The 19,215-nt window shown below is 36.7% G+C and overlaps 1 protein-coding gene and 1 pseudogene across 1 annotated transcript; one reads left to right on the forward strand and one right to left on the reverse strand.

Moving 5' to 3' along the window:
- The first annotated feature begins 8,196 nt into the window (after nucleotides 1-8,196).
- On the forward strand, nucleotides 8,197-15,541 carry LOC131303313 (uncharacterized protein At4g37920). Its single transcript, XM_058330118.1, has 6 exons — nucleotides 8,197-8,511; nucleotides 9,515-9,819; nucleotides 9,945-10,110; nucleotides 11,567-11,811; nucleotides 14,464-14,651; nucleotides 14,770-15,541. The coding sequence occupies exons 1-6, from the start codon at nucleotides 8,286-8,288 to the stop codon at nucleotides 14,972-14,974; spliced, it is 1,335 nt and encodes a 444-aa protein (XP_058186101.1). The 5' UTR covers nucleotides 8,197-8,285; the 3' UTR covers nucleotides 14,975-15,541.
- Nucleotides 15,542-15,816: 275 nt separating this feature from the next.
- On the reverse strand, nucleotides 15,817-15,913 carry LOC131305756 (U6 spliceosomal RNA; annotated as a pseudogene).
- Nucleotides 15,914-19,215: the final 3,302 nt, after the last annotated feature.

A 19,215-nucleotide genomic window follows, 5' to 3' on the forward strand; every position in this document is an offset into this window, starting at 1 on the left:
TTTTACTTATTAACATTTGGATTTTTACGTGTGATGGTTCGTTTTTATTTTGGACTCATAATTTCCTTTAAAATAATGGGCGGATCAAATTGTCTCAATCTCTTCAATTGTTTGTTACCCTCTATGAAATATTGAGAAAATAGATTTGGCTTGGAATTCTATGAAATGTTGTTTGTTACCCTCTATGAAATGTTGTTAGTAATACCTACCCTTATACAAACCAACTATTAATCACATAAATTTTACTTACTTAAAAATAGAATTATGCAGAATCGTAATTAATTAATTTTATCTGCCTTCCACCATATGGATTATTCAAGTTTAACTGGTGTTCGACTTGTAAAAAGCTCTCCTCATTTGCACCCTTGTAAGGCTTTCAAGCTTCAACTTATCCTCTCTCTCTCTCTCTCTCTTCGACAAAGCAGTCCGTCTATTTGCTCCTTTGTCCGATCTTTTTCACCATGTGCTCTTCTTACCAATTGTTCTGCAGCTCCATTGACGTTTTCAAGCCGGCTCCGTTCTTGTCGTTTTAGGCTTCACATAGGTTCGTGCCCTGATAAGGGCGTAGTTTCTTAGGACGGAGGTAGCAGTTTGTGGTGTTGTACGGTGGGGTGTGGCTTCTATGGTGATCGAGGTTCTGTTCCGTGATCTTAGCTGTGTCTCGGTCGGCCTTGTGGCAGTGGTGGTGCCGGCAGTAAGGGTCTTGATCAGCGTTTTTTGGGTGGCTGGACTTAGGGGTATGAATCTGTTGTTTACTCGATCGTATATTTTGCTTTAGTTTTTGTTTGCTATTTTTTGTTGGTTTTCTACCCTTGCATGAGACTTTCTCTCACTCCTTGTGGGTGTAGTTCTAGTGGGCTTTCTACTTCGTCTTGATGGCTTTTCGAGATCGAAGATGAGTCTTGTCTGTGTGAAGTTCTGAATGTTCGTTTGTGAGTTTATGCCTCATTTGTGGTTGCTTTCCTCCTTTCTTGGGGTGGCTACCCATTCCCAATATATGATTTTCATATCAATGAAAGTACTTCTAAAGTTAGAAAAAAAAAAAAAAAGCCTCAACTTATCTTGTCCCCCTGAGTTCTTACTGCAGCATTTTTTTTTTTTCATATTTTGGAATTCTTTTTTTTCTCAAACTGTGTGTTTTTAAAATAAAAAAAAATCTATGACCAAAATTTAAGATATAAATGTTTCCCTATTAGATAAGATAAAAAAATGGCACAAACTAGGTTTCAGAAACAAAAGCTGGATTTGAGATGCGCTTTTTTATTTATTTATTAGATTCTGCATTATAAGGAATTTGAAAGTTCATTTTTAGCTTTTCGCAATTTGTACTATTAGCTTTTATCATAGATTAATCATAATTTTATAGTTATAATAAACAAGTGTATCCACTCCTACGTGAATTCCTAATCAATATATACTATAATCTAAAACAGAATCTAAAGCAAAAATTTGCGTGCTTTTTAAATGCTAAAACATCAAATTAATCCCCTGGTAGAATTTTTATACCCAACAGGCACAAAATCTGTTCGACAACTATCGCAAACACCGGTATGTATAAGGATTAAATTAACCTATGTATATGTAACTCAAAAAGTCTTAATTTAAATAACCAATCTTCACTTAATACTACTCCTAACTATATTGTAGTGAAATTAACTTGTGTTTTTATTATATTACCGTGCTGGAGTAGGAACGGCATTAGCAGTAATTGGATGACTGTTAATTTTAATTACGACAGATTGGAATATATATATATGATGGGGATGTATGTATGTTCCTGACATATGGGTGATAGATTGCTCGGTCAAATTACTACTGTCTTATAGCTAGCATTGTCATAGTCATAATTAAGTAATTTAATGCAATTTAGCAAATTAAGAGATGAGACCAAGTCATTTCATTTTGAGTCATGGTATTGCCATGGTCTGGCACCTTTTTTATTCTTATTACAAACCAATAGCTCAGTACCATGCACAACTTGGACACCTGACTGTCTGATCAATTTATATCGCTGAACTTGAATCCTTCATTTGATTTGGATGTGTTATCTGTCTCCTTGTGTGTAATAGGTCTTTGTAATGGTTGTATTAGTTGAACACGGTAGATTGTAATATTCTCTTATCAATGCATTTCTTACATGTTCCAAAAAAAAAAAAAACAATAGCTCATCTCATTGGGCTACTGTAGTATCAAACACTACAAGAAAAATGAAAATTGGTGACGAAAAAGTGGTGACGAAATTTAATTTTGTCACTAAATGAGTATATTTGGCGACGAAAAAGTAAATTCGTCACCGTTTTGACAACTTCCGTGACGAAATAATTTTGTCATCAAATATGCCTGTTTAGCGACGAAAAAAATATTTTCATCACCAAAAGTACCCATTTGGAGACGAAATACATTTTTCGTCACTAAAAGCTTAAAAAAAGGTGACGAAATTATTTTTTGTCGCCAAAGATAATCATTTGATGACAAAAAAAAAATTTCGTCGCTAAATGAGTCCAATTTAGTAATGAAATATTTATTTTGTCACCAAATGCTTAACTTTGGTGACGAAAAATAATTTCGTCACCATTTTAACGCTTTTAGTGACGAAAAATATATTTTGTCATCAAATGGGTACCTTTCATGACGAAATTTATGAATTGCGCTTTGTCACTAAATGTATTTCGAACATAACTCTTTACTAAAAACTCCGATTGAGATAATTCAAATTGGGTTTGAACAATAACTCAATTGCCTACAACTTTCATGTTTATCAAAATTACTAATTTTAATGTTTAAAAGTTCAAAATTACATTTGAAATATATTTTTATGTTAAACATATATGTTATATATTAGATATTTCAAATATTTACTGAAAAGTGTGTGTGGTGCAGTTGGTTAGAGCTTGCGCGAAAATCTCAAGAGACTCGGGTTCGAAACCAAGCAAGAGCAAGAAAGAAGGATTTTTTTCCCATATGAAAATGTCTTTTGCAACGAAAATTTTCGTCACCGATGAGACTCATCAGTGACGAATTTTTTCGTTGCCAAAAGGAATAATTTATGACAAAAAACTTCGTCGTCAAAAAACACAATAAGTGAGGAAAAAAATTTCGTCACCAATTATTCACTTTTTGATGACGAAATATTTCGTCATCAAAAGACACTATAGGTGACGAAAAATAGATTTCGTCACCAGGTAGGAATCCTCGACAACCTTTAGTCGACAAATTTTTTTTCGTCACCTATATTATTTGTGACGAAAAACAAGCAATTTGTGACGATATTCATTCGTCACCCAATGCAATTTTTCTTGTAGTGAAAGTGCGAGCAACTCTCAAGAGCACTTACCGAAAAAAAAAAACTCTCCAGAGCTTCTCTCTTCCTAGAGAGGGAAAGTTTTCTTGCCTTATTAATTTCCTTTTCTTTTCCAAGCCACTCTGCTTTCTCCGTCCTCTCCATTTTCTTCTCTCCTCCTCCTCTCCTACCTAAATGGCTGCGAGATGGTCAAGGAAGTCTCACATTCTCCCCATTATTTTACGACTACAGAGACCCAGATTTGGAGTTCTAGATTCTAGATCTGGGTACTGGTTCTTGAAATCGGTTAGCTAGGGCAGCGGTTTTTGAGCTCTCCAACAGTGACGATGAAAGCGTAATGATGCAAATTGATACTACGACAGGACCAAATCTAGTAGCGATCCTCCACCCACCTCCACGAGCAAGAGTGATGGGTCTGAAATCGGAGCTGAACGACTTTTCTTGAGTTTTGTTTTGTTGTCGTGATTGTAATTTTGTTCTTGTTTAATGTTTGAAAAAAGTCTAGGAGAGACGAGAAGGGAAATTTCTGCACTGGCTTGGTGTGTGCAGAGTGCATGTGGATAGAGAGAGAGCATCCTATAATTGTGGTATTTCAAAATAAATAAATAAATCATTGGGTAGGCGCACATATAAATTGGTAAAGTTTTTCAAATAAAAAGTACTAGAACTTTAAAGTAATTTTAAAATTCGAGCTAGGCGGTCATCCGGTATATTCGCTCCTTGATCCGTCCGTCGTTGCTCTTTAGCACCTGCTGGTTTTTCTTTAGGTTTCTTTTTTTTTTTTAAGTCATGGATAAGATAAAAAAATTCATGAAAGAAGGCTTTTTTATAACGGTCTTACTATTGTCAGTCCACTGGGCTGACGATAAATACATTAGAAGACAACAAAAACACGTATGCTTCCTAAAAATAGCACAACATTATTATCCTAAAACATCCTAACATACGTGTGTAACATATACACTAGCAAAAACAGAAATAAAGTAAATAAACAAAAATCAAAATGAACAATTTTTCATTTACCTTGAATACAAAAGAAAGCCCTAACCACCCCCCTAGCTCACACACACACTTTAAAAATAAATAAAATTTTAAGAAATTAAAGATGGTATATAGTTGGAGGCTTAGGAAGTCTCATTATATCTGAAATTAAAATTTTAAGAAATTTTAAGCTCTCTTTCTTTTTCTTTTTTTGTAATAGAAGGTGCATTAAGAAACTTAAACGGATACAAGTCAGTGGTATTCAACTCCTTACAATATTTGAACTAACAATACAACTAGGAATCGAATACTAAATATGAAAATCTCCAACAGAAATGGGTGCATCTTTTGTTAGAGCATCCGCACATTAATTAGATTCGCGCAGTAAACATGCACAGTAGATATGGTTGATGGTCAAAGCTTCAAACCTCTTCATGAGGACCCTGTAGTCAAAAATAATATATTACTAGAGAAAATCTTATTAACAGAGCCTTTGTAAATAAGATTATGATGCTCAATTTCGATCGTTCAAAAGTCTTTTGAACGATGCGGATTAAAAACAATCTAATAGAGGTGATAGATACCTATTATCAGTCAAAATTTAAAAGCAGATCTCAATCATTAATTGCTGAAACAGACGGATGTGATCGGGCAGGTTGTGTGAATAAGTCATACTCATATTACTAAGGGGATGATCATCAATATTATATTGGGCAAGAAGTTGTGCGATAATCAAAGCATCCGCTTCTATGATCAACAGTGCACTCTCTCTGTTCTCCAATTTCCCCTCCTCTTGACGAATTACTGTGGCGATTAAAGAATAGAATGCTGTGAGTATAATATTTCAGGAACAGAGCTTTCACACCTCTCTGTGACAACTTGATTTTGTAAAGAAATTTGAAATTTCAATTGTTTCCGAAATTGTAAAGCTCTGAAAGGGGGAGAAAAAAAAGATCACGTATGGCTCCGTTTGTTTGAATGACAAATATATTTCATAAAAGTATGTGTCTTATGTTTAATACTTTACTGTAAATTAGTTACCGATAATTTTTTAGTATTTTCACTGTTTGGCTGATACAACTATACAAGGAGTTGCCATGGTTTGTTGTGTATGTAGCCACCAGTTGTTGCCCAAGGTACCTTTGGTATAGAATGTAGCGTATGGAAAATTATTCAATGCCTCTGGGGTACCGACACGTGGTGTTACAAACTCTTTATTTTGTGTAAAGCCCACACAAATGTGTGATAGAGAAGAGTTTGTGTGATAGATAAAGAGTTTGGGACACCGCCACGTAGTTTCGCAAAGGGCATGGAATAATTACTCCAAGTGTATTTGTTCATTGACTCGATGGAGGGGATGGACGCTTCCTCAACTCAGAAAACAATTTACGAGCTTTCTTCTCGGGAGTCATTTTATGCCATAAAATAATTTACAGAGCATTTGTGCAGCCAAATTGACAAAAATGTGTAAAGTAATTTTGCTGAAAATATTTTACGGCCAAACAAACAGAGCTTATATGTTGATTTTACTTGTAGAGTTTCACACAACCCCACTTTTATTTGCCATTTTACTCACAATTTCCTGCAAATACCGATTGCGCATTTGCACCACGGACGCGGGGGCTCTGCTGCCCAGGGGTGGGCAGCAGCCCCTGCCCACACTCACACACACTCACACACGGCACCGTTTCGTTAAAGAAAAAAAAAAAACTCTTCCGCTTGCAATCCTAAGGAGCAGGAACGTGATTATGAGAGCCTTAGAGTTAGAATTTAATTATGTCTCTTTAGAATAATATGATCAGAATAATAAGATCTTCACGTCAATTCAAACGGATTGAAAATTGGAGCACTTAATTTTTTAATCATATTTTTTAATATATAAACGGTCTAAAAAATTAAGTGTGCCACTTTTTAATTCGTTTGAACAAGTACGAATATCTTATTATTCTAATCATATTATTTTAAAGAGATATAATTAATTTTTGTCTCTAGGACTCTCATAATTAAGTATCTGCTCTTTATTTAGGATCCTGTAGATCAGAAACGTGATTATGAGAGTCCTATAGACAAAAGTTAATTATATCTCTTTAAAATAATATGATTAGAATAATAAGATATTCGTACTTGTTCAAACGAATTAAAAAGTGGCACACTTAATTTAATTTTTTAGACCGTTTATATATTAAAAAATATGATTAAAAAATTAAGTGCTCCAATTTTCAATCCGTTTGAATTGACGTGAAGATCTTATTATTCTGATCATATTATTCTAAAGAGACATAATTAAATTTTAACTCTAAAGCTCTCATAATCACGTTTCTGCTCCTTAAAATTGCAAGCGGAAGAATTTTTTTTTTTCTTTTAACAAAACGGTGCCGTGTGTGAGTGTGTGTGAGTGTGGGCAGGGGCTGCTGCCCACCCCTGGGCAGCAGAGCCCCCGCGTCCTTGCACCACCCACTAGCTTCTTCTTTTTTGACATTCTTTTAATCTTCAGTTACTGTGAAAGATAAAGAGTGAGACCCACCGCTCTAGGGTCACCAGGGTACGGGCCCCACTGCACATTTTTCTACTTAAAATTGGCAGTTTTTTTCTTTATAATTTATATTGCAAATAGTTTTAGTTTTACTTGAAATTGGTAGTTTTAAAAATGTTGCCAATAATTTAAAGCAAGACACGTGTTATTTGATCAAATACTTATCAAAATAAGAATGATTTGCTTTAATTGTTATAAATGTAGGGTAATGATAATGTCAAAACTGTTTTTGTTGGTGCCAAAAGTTCAGCGCATATAGTCTTGTACATTACACATGGTACAAGCCTTTTGTGTATTAGAGTTTTGGCACCAACAAAAACAGTTTTGGCATTATCATTTTCCTAAAAATAAGTCCCACAAAACCAATATTTCTGATCATCGAAGTAAAAATCGACGTGAACTTTTTGAAAAGCAAGTAATTTTCACCAAATATGGACAATGATGTTCATATTGTTTACGTGGATGAGTGAACAAAATGTACTCCAAAACTGGAAAACTCACTTTCGTTTTGCATGAAGTCACAACCGACACACAAATCACTATCGCATCGCTAACAATCATCAAGTTTTGGGTACATGGGTTGTTGTCGGGGGTTAGCTATAATTGGAGTTTTTATTTTTATAGTGCCCCTAGTGATGCATATTTTTGGCTACGCCATTATCCACAACTTTAATTTTTTCGCTTGGAAACACTTTTCTGCAAAATGTATCCAACAAAAAAAGAGACTTTTTTCTTGTAAAATTATTTGACAACAGAACACATATAAGAAAATAGTTCTCTTCCTTAACCGTACTTACCTTTTTTTTTCTTTTGAGAAAAACTTTACTTATAGTACTTTTCATGAGAATAAAATTTCTCGTGTAATATTCCTGACAATGAATGATTGGAGGTCGACAAAAAAAAAACAAAAATTCTAACAGTAAGGACAATCCGTAGAGAATCATGCAGAGATAAACGCGTTTGACCCTATTTTGGATCCCGAAAAAATCTAGAAAAATATTCATAAATTTTTGAATATTATTTTATGGGGCCCTGTAAAAAATCAACTCCAGCGGATATCGGTAAGTATTACTTTTGGATAAGTAGGGGCGAAACTGAGCATTTATGGATATTGTTCTAGATTTTTTCGGGATCCAAATGGGGCCAAACGCGTTTGTCTCTGCGAATTATCCCTGAAGATTGTCTCTGCTATGAGCAGGGCTGAAAAAAAAAGTGTAATTCTAAAGGGACCGAATCATACATATGACTTATATGAGATTTAGAGTGGGCCTCGCGTCTCCGTTGGTATCAATAGACGGGTTCAAAAAAAATGGAAATCGCAAAGAGGGTTTAAGATGGGGTTTAACTTAAAACGACATCGTTAGGCACTACGACTACTCTATCCACAAAATCACTTCTTCCTCTTCTTCTTGTTCTTCTTCTTCGCCTCTCTCTCTCTCTCTCTCTCTCTCTCTCTCTCTCAATTCTAACATGGGATTCGAAGCATCGATCTCTGCCACCAACCCATCTCTCTTCAATCCCACCTTCTTCAATTTCAGTGCAGAAATACACACATCTTCCAAAATCCCAGCCATACCCTCTTCATATCTCACGTTGCGCTCTAACCACCCTCATTCCTTTTATAATCCAAGAAAATCACCACCACCAACAACAATAGCAAGCGCCTTCAGTCCTCGCACCATCCTCTACAAAACCCGTAAGTCCTTTAAAAATGTTTACCCCCATATGGGTGTTGAATCTGCACCATACTTTTCACTTTCTAGATAAATTACTGGGTAGAAATTTGGGGTTCCCAGAATAATTCTGGCAGAATTGTTGAGTTGCAAAATTGGGTACCTTGTAGTAGGGCTGCAAACCAACTGAGCTGTTCGCGAGTAGCTCGAGGCTCAGCTTGTTGGTAGAGTAAACGAGTCGAACTCGAGGTTGCTGTAACCCGGCTTGATTATAATAGCTTAGCTCGTTTATAGAAGCTTGTGTAGTAAACGAACAGAACGGAGCTCGAACACCTCGATGATAAACACTCCCAGCTCAAGCTTGAGCATGTTAAAGCTCGGCTTGGCTCCTTTGCAGCCTTATCTCAAAGTATCGATTGCAAGTGTTTGTGATGTCCATAAAAATTGGATTTTTTAAAACGAACTGAGCCATTCGCAAGCAGCTCGTCGCTCGGGTGGTTAGTATACGAGCCGGGCTCAAACAAGCCAAGCTTGAGTTAGCTGTTACTCGGTTTGTTTGTAGAGTCTCGGCTCATTTATAGAAGCTTAACGAACCGAGCTCGAACACCTCGATAATAAAGGAGCCCAGTCGAGCTCGATTATTTAGGCTAAAGTTGAGCTCGAGTCGAGCTTGAGCTAGACTAGTTTTGAACGAGCCAATTTGAACACATTAAGCTCGGCTTGGCTCATTTGCAGCCTTATGGCTCGAACTATCAATTACCATGTTTGTTATGTTTTGTTTGTTTGAGAAAGAAGTGGAGCTAATATGGAGGCTAAAAGGATTTCTACAAATTAAGTTGTTTGATTATTTTTGGTGGGTGGCTTTTTAGCCATGGAAAATGCTGCCAAAGTGCATGTATTATGTGGACTAGAATCCCAGAATCTTCAATTTGGTGTTCTGGGTAATTTTCGGTGAGTTTTTAAAAGGGCGATTGTTTGTTTTGTGTGATTTTTCCATTGGTGTGACTTTGAAAATATCTTGTTCAGAACTCCGAGCGAGTAGTGTGGCCAATGCTCAGATTGAGGAGGAGCAAGTTGGGGTTAAAGTGGAGGAGCAAGTTGAAGCTGAAGTAGCTAAAGGGTATACCATGACTCAGTTTTGCGATAAGATTATTGATTTATTCTTGAATGAGAAACCCAAGACAAAAGAGTGGAGGAAGTATTTGGTGTTTAGAGAGGAGTGGAAGAAATACAGGGATAGCTTCTACAAGCGATGTCAATCACGCGCCAAAGCTGAAAATGATTCCCAGATGAAGCAGAAATTAATTGGACTATCAGGAAAAGTAAAGAAGGTAAAACTTACATTTATTCCTGGTATTTTACTGTGCATATTTGAGCCAAGAAGGAATAACAATAATTAAGAGCTGGTGTCCTTTAATATTTCCTTCCTGTATGTATCTGATTTCGCCTGTTGCAGATTGATGATGAAATGGAAAGACATTCAGAACTTCTTAAAGAGTTACAGGACAGCCCTACAGATGTTAATGCAATAGTTACACAGCGGCGCAAAGACTTCACAGAAGATTTTTTCCGTTACCTCACTCTACTTTCAGAGACAAATGATAGCTTGGAGGACCGTGATGGTAATAGTTAACTTAAGTCTTTTGACATGTTTATTCATGCTAATTTGATTTTGCAATTGGAATGGAAAATTACCAATAGGTCTACTTATTCTTCCATTGATAGTGGCATTTTGACGCCATAGGTAGGACAATTTGTTAGAATATTGTGATGGGAATCTATTGACTTGCTCAAGAATTAGTAAATGTGTTTCATAGTTTGGTGGCTGGATAGTTGGGATTCAGTTTTAGAAGAATTGGAGATGCATTAGAGGTACTCATTTACTCTATCCAAGTTGGTAGTTCATGATACTTTTGTTAGGTCCTTTGTTATTCACGGGTGATTGTTGTAGCCCAGGGTTTGACATTTAAGAACATATTATCCACAGATCATACACCGCAGATTCGCTGTGATTGCTGAGACACAGCATGGTTGGGAATCTGGCATTGGCAAATTGGTCATCTTTTCTTTGTATTCTCTTTTCATGCTATCAGAAACATGCTCAACTCCAAGGACGGAAACATATATTTTACTCGCTTCAGTCTGAATGCATATTTTTTTCTATAGACTGTGCAACAAAGGAAGTTTGGAATTCTGTATCTCATCTCAACAATCTTTTCAGTAGTAAGAAATGTGCCCAAGCAGCACATCCTAGGCTCCTAAAAAATCTGAATTTCTGAACTCGCAGTTTAAAATCCAGACCATTAAGATTATTTCCCATCATTAAGTTGATTTTATTCTGTTAGTCAATTCTGATTGTAAGGGCTTCCAGCTATGAGCATCTACTTCAATGTCACCTATAGCCATTAGCCACTAATGAACTCATTTTCCAAGTTGCAAGTGATGCAATGTTTTGCATCTCTTAGGGGAAGTCATTTGAAGTTCTAAGCTCTCTTTACCCTTATCCTTTGATGGTCTTTGTTTGTAGGAGACAATGAAAGTATTCTCAAATCCAATAGAAAACATTTTTCTTGGGCTAAAGTTAGTTTTAGTCTTTAGGAACTATGGTGATTCAGAAATGCATCATTTAGAACTACTTTTCTGTTGCCTATTTCCTAGTGATTTGATCCCATCTTGTATCTCTTTTTCTTCTGTCATTTTTTTTCAAATGAAACACCAGAGATAATTCCTGTGCTTTTTATTGATTAATTTGCAGTGCATTTTGCTAATATTTTATTTTAGCACTTCTCCACAGCTCATAGTTTCCATTCTCCTTTGCCTTGCACCTTTTACGTCCTTTATCTGCATTCAAAAAAGGGTGAATTTCTTTTTTATATATCTTCTCAGTGAAACCTGAAATTACCGCAACCAAAAGAGAGCAGAAGAATTTAAAGAAGATTAACCCATGTTTCCTGATTCTCTATTGGAAAAACAACCTGCTTGTATCAAGAAAGAACTGATAAAACCCCCACAAAAGAAATTATGTAATGCATCAAGTTTAGCTAGCTAATACTACCGATGTACCATTTGTTTTGGCAGCGGTGGCCAGACTTGGGGCTAGATGCTTGTCTGCAGTCTCTGCCTTTGATAATACACTAGAAATAGTTGACACATTGGATACCGCCCAAGCCAAATTTGATGACATCCTGAGCTCTCCATCCATGGATGTGGCATGTGAGAAGATTAAAAGTCTTGCCAAGGGAAAGGCACTTGACTCCTCTTTGATTTTAATGATAAACAGTGCTTGGGCTGCAGCAAAGGAGTCCTCCACCATGAGTAATGAGGTATGTATGGCAACTCTCTAACGCTCTGGGTTAACAATGCATTTTTCCTTAAGCTATTGGTTCATGCATTACAATATGCATGAACAAGGCAGATATGAATCGGATGTGTATGATAAAGTGGATCTTTTTCACATGAAACTCACTAGCTCTGCATGCATAATTCCGGTTCATTTCTCATGTAGTAACAAAAAAAGCTGTTATTTTCTCTTTCTTTGGCTTCAGTTATTGATTTTAGTGTCACGGGCATTAACTTTAGTGGTAAGATACTAAAGCAACAGCGGCTAGTTATATGTCAAAGTTCTGTTTTGCATCTGATGAAGCAATTTTTTTGGTTAAAGAACACGGAGACCCCCTCAACTATTTCTTCTTCCCACGGAGACCCCCTAACATTTAAAATCGTCCATACAGATCCCCTCAACTATAACCATTAACCAATCAGCACCTTTCTGTCAAAAAGACCGTTAAGATGAAGAGGTCAGCGTGGACATTTTTTGTTTTATAGATGAGGGGTCAGTGTAGGCGATTTTAAGGGATAGAATCATTATTTCCCCTCATTCCGTTAACAGAGTTAACCAATTTTTTTATTTCATATAGTTGGGGGGGTCTCTGTATAGGCGGTTTTAAATGTTAGGGGGTCTCCATGAGAAAAATTGATAGTTGAGAGGGTCTCCGTGTACTTTCACCATTTTTTTTATAATCCGCATCTGATGAAACAATTTCTGCAACTAGTAATGGAGTTAAGTATCTACCAATCCACCCTCCTAGACCCGTGGAGGCAATATTTTATAGTGGCCTTTAAATTTGAAGGCTATTGTTGGAAGATGAATGTTGACGTTGCCAGCTAGGCTATCCCTGAAAGCTGATCGCGGTGGTACCAGGAATTTGAGATCAAATCCTTCCTTCATCCAGGCTGGGCAGTCACGGGCAGGTGTAAGACAACCCTCCATTGTGTAGACTACAATTTGTAGACAACTAAATAGAGAGAATTAAATATAAGAAAAGCTTTATGAAATTTGGAGAGGAACTAAAAACAGAAACGCTGCTTCAGAGTCAATTTTATTATTCCATTGGAATTCTGAAGGAAATTATCAGCCACAACTGATAGAGTACATCAAACATTTGTACATCACTATTCTTCAACTTTGTACACTACTATTCTTCAAGTTGAATATGATTTTATATATTCAACACAGCAGATAATATGAATGTCAGAAATTTGGAAAAAGTTATTATAGCATTCAACTCACTTTCGTGAGACCTATTGCCAATCATTCTTGGGACATATTGTTAGAGTATTGAGGCTGTATAAATTTGGTTGGTGACCAATTGATTGAGAGCTCTATGGTGCTGTAAATTAGTATTCAAAAAATTGCTAGGCGCTAGTCGGGCGGAAGACTGGTGCCTAGTGCCTAGGGTCCAACCCCTAGAATTAAATTGGCCCCGCCTAGGACTGGCTTTTAGAACAGAGGCCGTAATGTTAATGTTATCCCCAGTGGAATATGATTCCATCAGTCACATGCCAGGTGTTACATTCTTGGGCTAGTTGATCTCTAGTGCTTGTTTTGAACCGTGGTTTTTTGTTTTTTGGTGGTTTAATGTAGTCTTCAGAAGCTCAATTCACAGCAGGTACATTTGCTTGAAGTCACCAACTTAAGAGCTGCCATAGTGCTATCTAAGAAGCATGGATACGAACATCGACACGGACACGGGACATGACAATTCTAGATAAATGAGGACACAGACACGGCAAGGGACACGGAAAAAATATGTAATCTGTAGGTTAGATGTGCAATTGTTAGTCATATGAACAGCCCATATGGAAACAACCAAAACCAATAGTACTATCTTTACAACTCTTATTGTTTTCTTTTTAAGTTTTGCAAATTCAATGAAGTTTTTATTTGGTTAAAATTCATTTATTCGCTTTTTTTTCTTATACTTTTGGAATATCATACCTCTGAAATAAGCTTTCAATATGAAGAATTGATCCCTGTCAGCTGAGACATGGGTTGTCCCTGTGTGTCTCCTACTTAAAGATAATTGAGTTTATTGGACAAGCCAGGTGGCATGTGCTATGCGTGTCTTCGGAGTGTCCAACACAGATACAGGAAGCAGTTAGAAGTGTCGGAGCTTCATAGGCTGCCATTCTTTAGCTGAAATAGTTAACTGCCCATAAAATTCTTCTTTTGATATCTTGGGTCCACATAATAGTATTACTTTCCATACAATAATTGATAATTCCTCAATATGGCCTTTTTTCCGATGCCTTTACATCATGACCTCTATATGGACATTCTATGCCTTAGAATAGCACTTAAATCATTTTAGAGGCTGTGTAAGACTCACTGGAATGTGATGGTGTAACTTTCTGTTCTTTCATGTAAGATGAAATGTAACAAATATTGAAGCATAACTACCACTTCAGGTAACCGTGACCAAGATGGGAAATATGAGTGCCACTGAACATGTTTGAAGTTGATCACAGAATATGGGTGGACATAAGCAACAAAACCCTTGTCCTCCCCTGCTTAACCTTATACTTTTTAATTTGAGATTTAGTATCGTTATTGCCTCGCTTTGCTCTTTATAATGCTTTTGCTTAAGTTCTAGTTTGTTTTCATTTATCCTTGAGCTTTGACCTTTCATGTGTAGGTCAAAGACATAATGTATCAGTTGTACAAAGCTACAAAGAGCAGTCTAAGGAGCATTGTGCCCAAAGAGATAAAGCTACTGAAGTACTTGCTGAACATCACCGATCCTGAAGAGAGATTCTCGGCAATGGCTACTGCTTTCTGCCCTGGAGATGAACGCGATGTGAAGGACCAAGATGTTATATACACGTAAGAAAGCTTCACGCATCACCCTCCATCTTGCCTTTCGATTGCTATAAGTCATGATATTGTAATGCTGTTATTATCATGTTGTCATTTATGATGTTCCCGTTTTGTGGTGGAGCAGAACTCCCAAGGAGCTGCACAAGTGGGTTAAGATCATGCTTGATGCATACCATCTCAATAAAGAAGAGACTGATATTAGGGAAGCCAAGCGGATGTCCCAACCTATTGTCATGCAAAGGCTCTTTATCATCATGGAAACAATTGAAGAGGAGTACTTAGCAAAAGGCGTTAAAACAGAAGATGACTCAGAGTCCGAGGAATTGTAAAGGTACTGATGTCACTCTTATATCTATCTCATTCACAACTACTATGTACTACGGTTGGAATTGTAATCTTGTAAAGAATTCCTAAATTGTGAAGTGTGAAGCCCTTGACCCAAAGAAATCTATGTCCTGGGCTGTGAAGGCAGTCCTGTACCCACTATGGAGGGTGAGAAGAGAACATTGGCGTCGGTATTGGGTTGGCATGGTATGGTGTATCCTCATCATTTCCTCGTTTATACTTCATTAAGCGGGCATTGGTATCTACTCCGTAGAGTTTTGGCTCGATGGAATGCCATGACACATAATCAGAAGAAGAGTACGGCACATCACAGTCGGGTTGGATTGGTTGTGGTGTATGTATGTTAAGGGAGCAAAGTCCATACCATGTGTAGTCAAAATTGGATTGTACAATCTATTTGCCGTTTAGTCCAGTACTAAACAGGCTTTACAATTGCGGCAAGCATAGAGATGACATCATTAGAAAGAATTGTCCATGAGAATAACGTGGCGATCCCAATTTTTGCAATTTATAGTTTTTTCGCGTCCTGATGTTTTACTTCAGGGTTCCAATTAAGACCATGTCATTCTGCATACAATACATCTATGTTCCTTCATTATGGATAAAGAAATGTTAGGGAACTGCAAATGCGTACGAAAAATCACTCGTACTCGCAAGGGGTTAGGGTTCCACACCAAGTTTTGCAAGGGACCTATTCCATTGTGCTGCAGAAAAAGATTTCTTGTAGTGATAAGACGATAGGTCATTTTCGTGCACACAGAAAAAGGCCAAACAATGTAATGTGATCCACTGCCAAAACCCATGTCGTTTACTCCAATTCTTTTACAATAATTGAGTTCACTTAAATGCACAATGAATCTCGGCAGGGGCCACGTTTGTCTTCTTTGTAGTGTTTCAATTTTATCGGATGTTCCCGAAGGAACAAAAAGGGGTGCAACATGAAGACTTCCCAGGAGGTCACCTATCCTAGTACTACTCTCATTTAGTGCCCTTAGGATATTACCGCGTTGTGATCCGTTATTTCTTTTGATAACTCAAGGTGCTTTTTTTTTTAATGCATGTACCAGCTTACATGAACTGCAACTAATTATGGTGCTTTGAAGGATAACTGAAGGTGTTCGGAATAATTTACACGCACCTTGATTGATATTTCGATGATCGATCCCGTCGTTGAGTAACGAGAAGTTCGATGAAATGGAAAGCTCTTTATAGATTGGCCTCACATGAGTTGAGATTTTAAACCCAAGACTTAGAAATGAGTAAGCTCTTAAAGTCTCAAGTCAATCACTTGAGGCTTGAGGTTGTTATAGCGGAAAAAGTTTGTGCAGAGGAACATCTTAAGACTACAATAACCTCTAAAGGAGAAAATCGATCAGATAAGTTAGGCCCGCAGAATTGGTTCGGTTTCTTAGGAATCCAAGGACTGAACCGGGACTCAAGGTTCCAATAAATTGCAATCCATGTCCGGACTTCGCAAGTCACGATTCGGTCTCGGTTTTTATCCATTGTTTGCAACTCTCTGACAAACTAAATGCGAACAGTAAAATAGAAAAAGAAACTATATCAACCGGAGAGTGGTCCTCATCCATTTGCATTCCTTCTATACAAGTACGGTCCAACTCGGTTAATCCACGGTTCCTTACTAAGAATCTGGACCGAACCATATACTACGGTTATCAAACTTTGTAATTCGAGTCTGAAACCGTTAAATCCCGGATAGGAACCCAAAACATACATTTTGGTTTGATTTGCATCGGTTATCGGTTCTTTCTATTTTTGTTGCGTCTAGGGCTGTAGCCTGTAAACAAGCCTAGCCGAGCCGAGCCGAGCCGAGCTTTGTCGAGCTCGAGCTCGGCTTGTTTATTAAACGAGCCCAACTTAGTCATTTAGTACTAAACGAGTCTCTTTAATTGAGCTGAGCCTTCCTTAACGAGTCAAGTTTTTGTCGAACGAGCCAAGCTCCACTCGTTAAGGACTTGTTTACTAAACGAGCTGAAAGCTCGAGCTTGAGCTCGGCTCACTTACTAAACGAGCCGAGCGTTAATGAGCCGAGCCTAGCCAAGCTCGCGAACTGCTCGGTTCATTTACGGCCCTAATTGCGGAAATAAGATAAGGACAAAGACAGGTGACCAACTATCAGTTGTATCCGTGGTTGTACTGTACCAATGCATACAATACGTACTACACACTCCAAAAAGAATTGGCCTTTGTACTACTAGTACTAAAGAACTACTAGGCCTTTTAAAAATCGGTTTCGTACAGCACACAAAAAGGCCGAAACAGTGATGTACTAATACCAGCAAAATCTGTTGTAGCCTTTGAGCAAAAACGGCAAAAAAGAAAAATCAGTTGTAACCACCACACCACTGCCCCAATCAATTCAGTTTCGCGTAGGGCACAGAAAGAATGAAGACAGCAGAGTGTGCGTGATGTTTATCTCTTCTTCTGTTGTAACCACAGCTGGCTCCCTTCCCTCCCTGGATATGTATTCATTCAATTCAATGCTTTTGGAACAATGTTTCAGGATTCTACCAACTACTAGTACAAATTTAATCTATCTTCTTGAGGAATCTTTTTACTAGTAATAGGTGGAACTCATTTCATAGAAAGCTCCTAATTTACAAATTAAGGCTTTGTTCCGCTAAGGGATGTATTTGTGAGAGAATGACCTGACTCGTAAAGTGGAAAAATAAGTACTTTAGCAGAATTGGACGTAAGAAGCCTGAACTGCATTTAAATTGACATTAGGCGTGTGGTGCAACGAGGGTCTCGAATATTAATGACGAAACAACTTTTAACGAGTTGATCACAAGGTGTAGTTATATAGTAACTTGATTGGAACTCCCACAAATAGACGATGAAATTGATCCTAATCGAGTTACGCGTAAGCTGGCCCGAACAACTGACTTTTACATCTCTAAAAACAACTTATTGTGTGGTCAACAACTCAAAGTTTCTATCCAAGGACAGGCTTATGGATCCGGAGGGAGGTGAAGGCAGTGGGGATTTCGGCATTGTAGCATTTCTCAATAGTTTGTGACGCTGAGTTTTTTTTTAAAAAAAAAAAAAAATTCAATATCAATCCTTCAAAATAACAATTACATGTGAATTCACCCACGAAATTAAAATATTTTGTATAAAAGTTCATAGTCAATGTTTTCCTTGCAAATATTATGGCTGACTTTGACCTAAATTTTCATTAAAGACAACCCGTATAATTGATGTTTAGTAATTTTTTGTCAAAATTTTTAAAATTAATCATTGGTCTCCACAAAAAGAACTAAATAAGTATAAAAGTATAATCGAAGCTAAAAATTCAAGTATGACGAACCTAGCTAAAAATACTTAAGAAGGTAAAAATTTGTCTTTTCAAACATTTTTCATCTTTGGTGAGCTATTTGTGACTGTTGATCAGAAGATTTTATTTTCATAATGTCATGCGTTAGGAAAAATGAAGCAAATATATATGTTAAAAAGAAAATTTCAACCATCGACATATGACTTTACACCCCCAAATGCACACAGTCACATACAATAAAACTCAAAAAATGACAACAAGACTAATGGGTGTTTTGACTTAATAATCTCTCGGGTTATTTTTTGGTTATTATTTACGTTCTTATTGTACTTTTTAGCTTTGCATTTTTTGTTGTTGTGAATTATTGAATTGATGAGAGGAATCTGCAAGTATAAATTTATAACCAAAACTTTAAAATTTTGGATAAAGATAAAAATAATCCAAAAATTCTGTCTATTTTGGATTATTTTTTTATGTTTAGTGAACTTTTTTAAGATCTTGATTATATCTGTTTTACTTTTAAGATTCCTCTCATCGAGGCAAAATAGTTCATAAACAATTAACTTATAATTAACAAAGGCAGTTTTTTTTAAATCAATAAAAATATAAAACCATAACAACCTAAGACAACCAATTAAGTTCATCAAACACACCCAAGCTGGGTGAAACAGCCTTCTACTTTGTCCAAAGTCATTGTCGGACCCAAAAAACAATTGCCACGAAAGCACGAGAAATTTAATAGGTTCTTTACGTGTTCATCTCTCAAATAAAATTTTATGTTGTAGATTTAATCGAAGATTAAAAAATATATGACATTACCAACGATTTAATTTTTTTGAGCTATTTATTCCGTAACAAAATCTGTGTACCTTTTTTTTTTATATCTAAGAATATAATATAATATAATATATTTAAAATTATTGCAAA

This window comes from Rhododendron vialii, chromosome 10a (genome assembly GCF_030253575.1).
Source record: "Rhododendron vialii isolate Sample 1 chromosome 10a, ASM3025357v1".
NCBI lineage: Eukaryota > Viridiplantae > Streptophyta > Magnoliopsida > Ericales > Ericaceae > Rhododendron > Rhododendron vialii.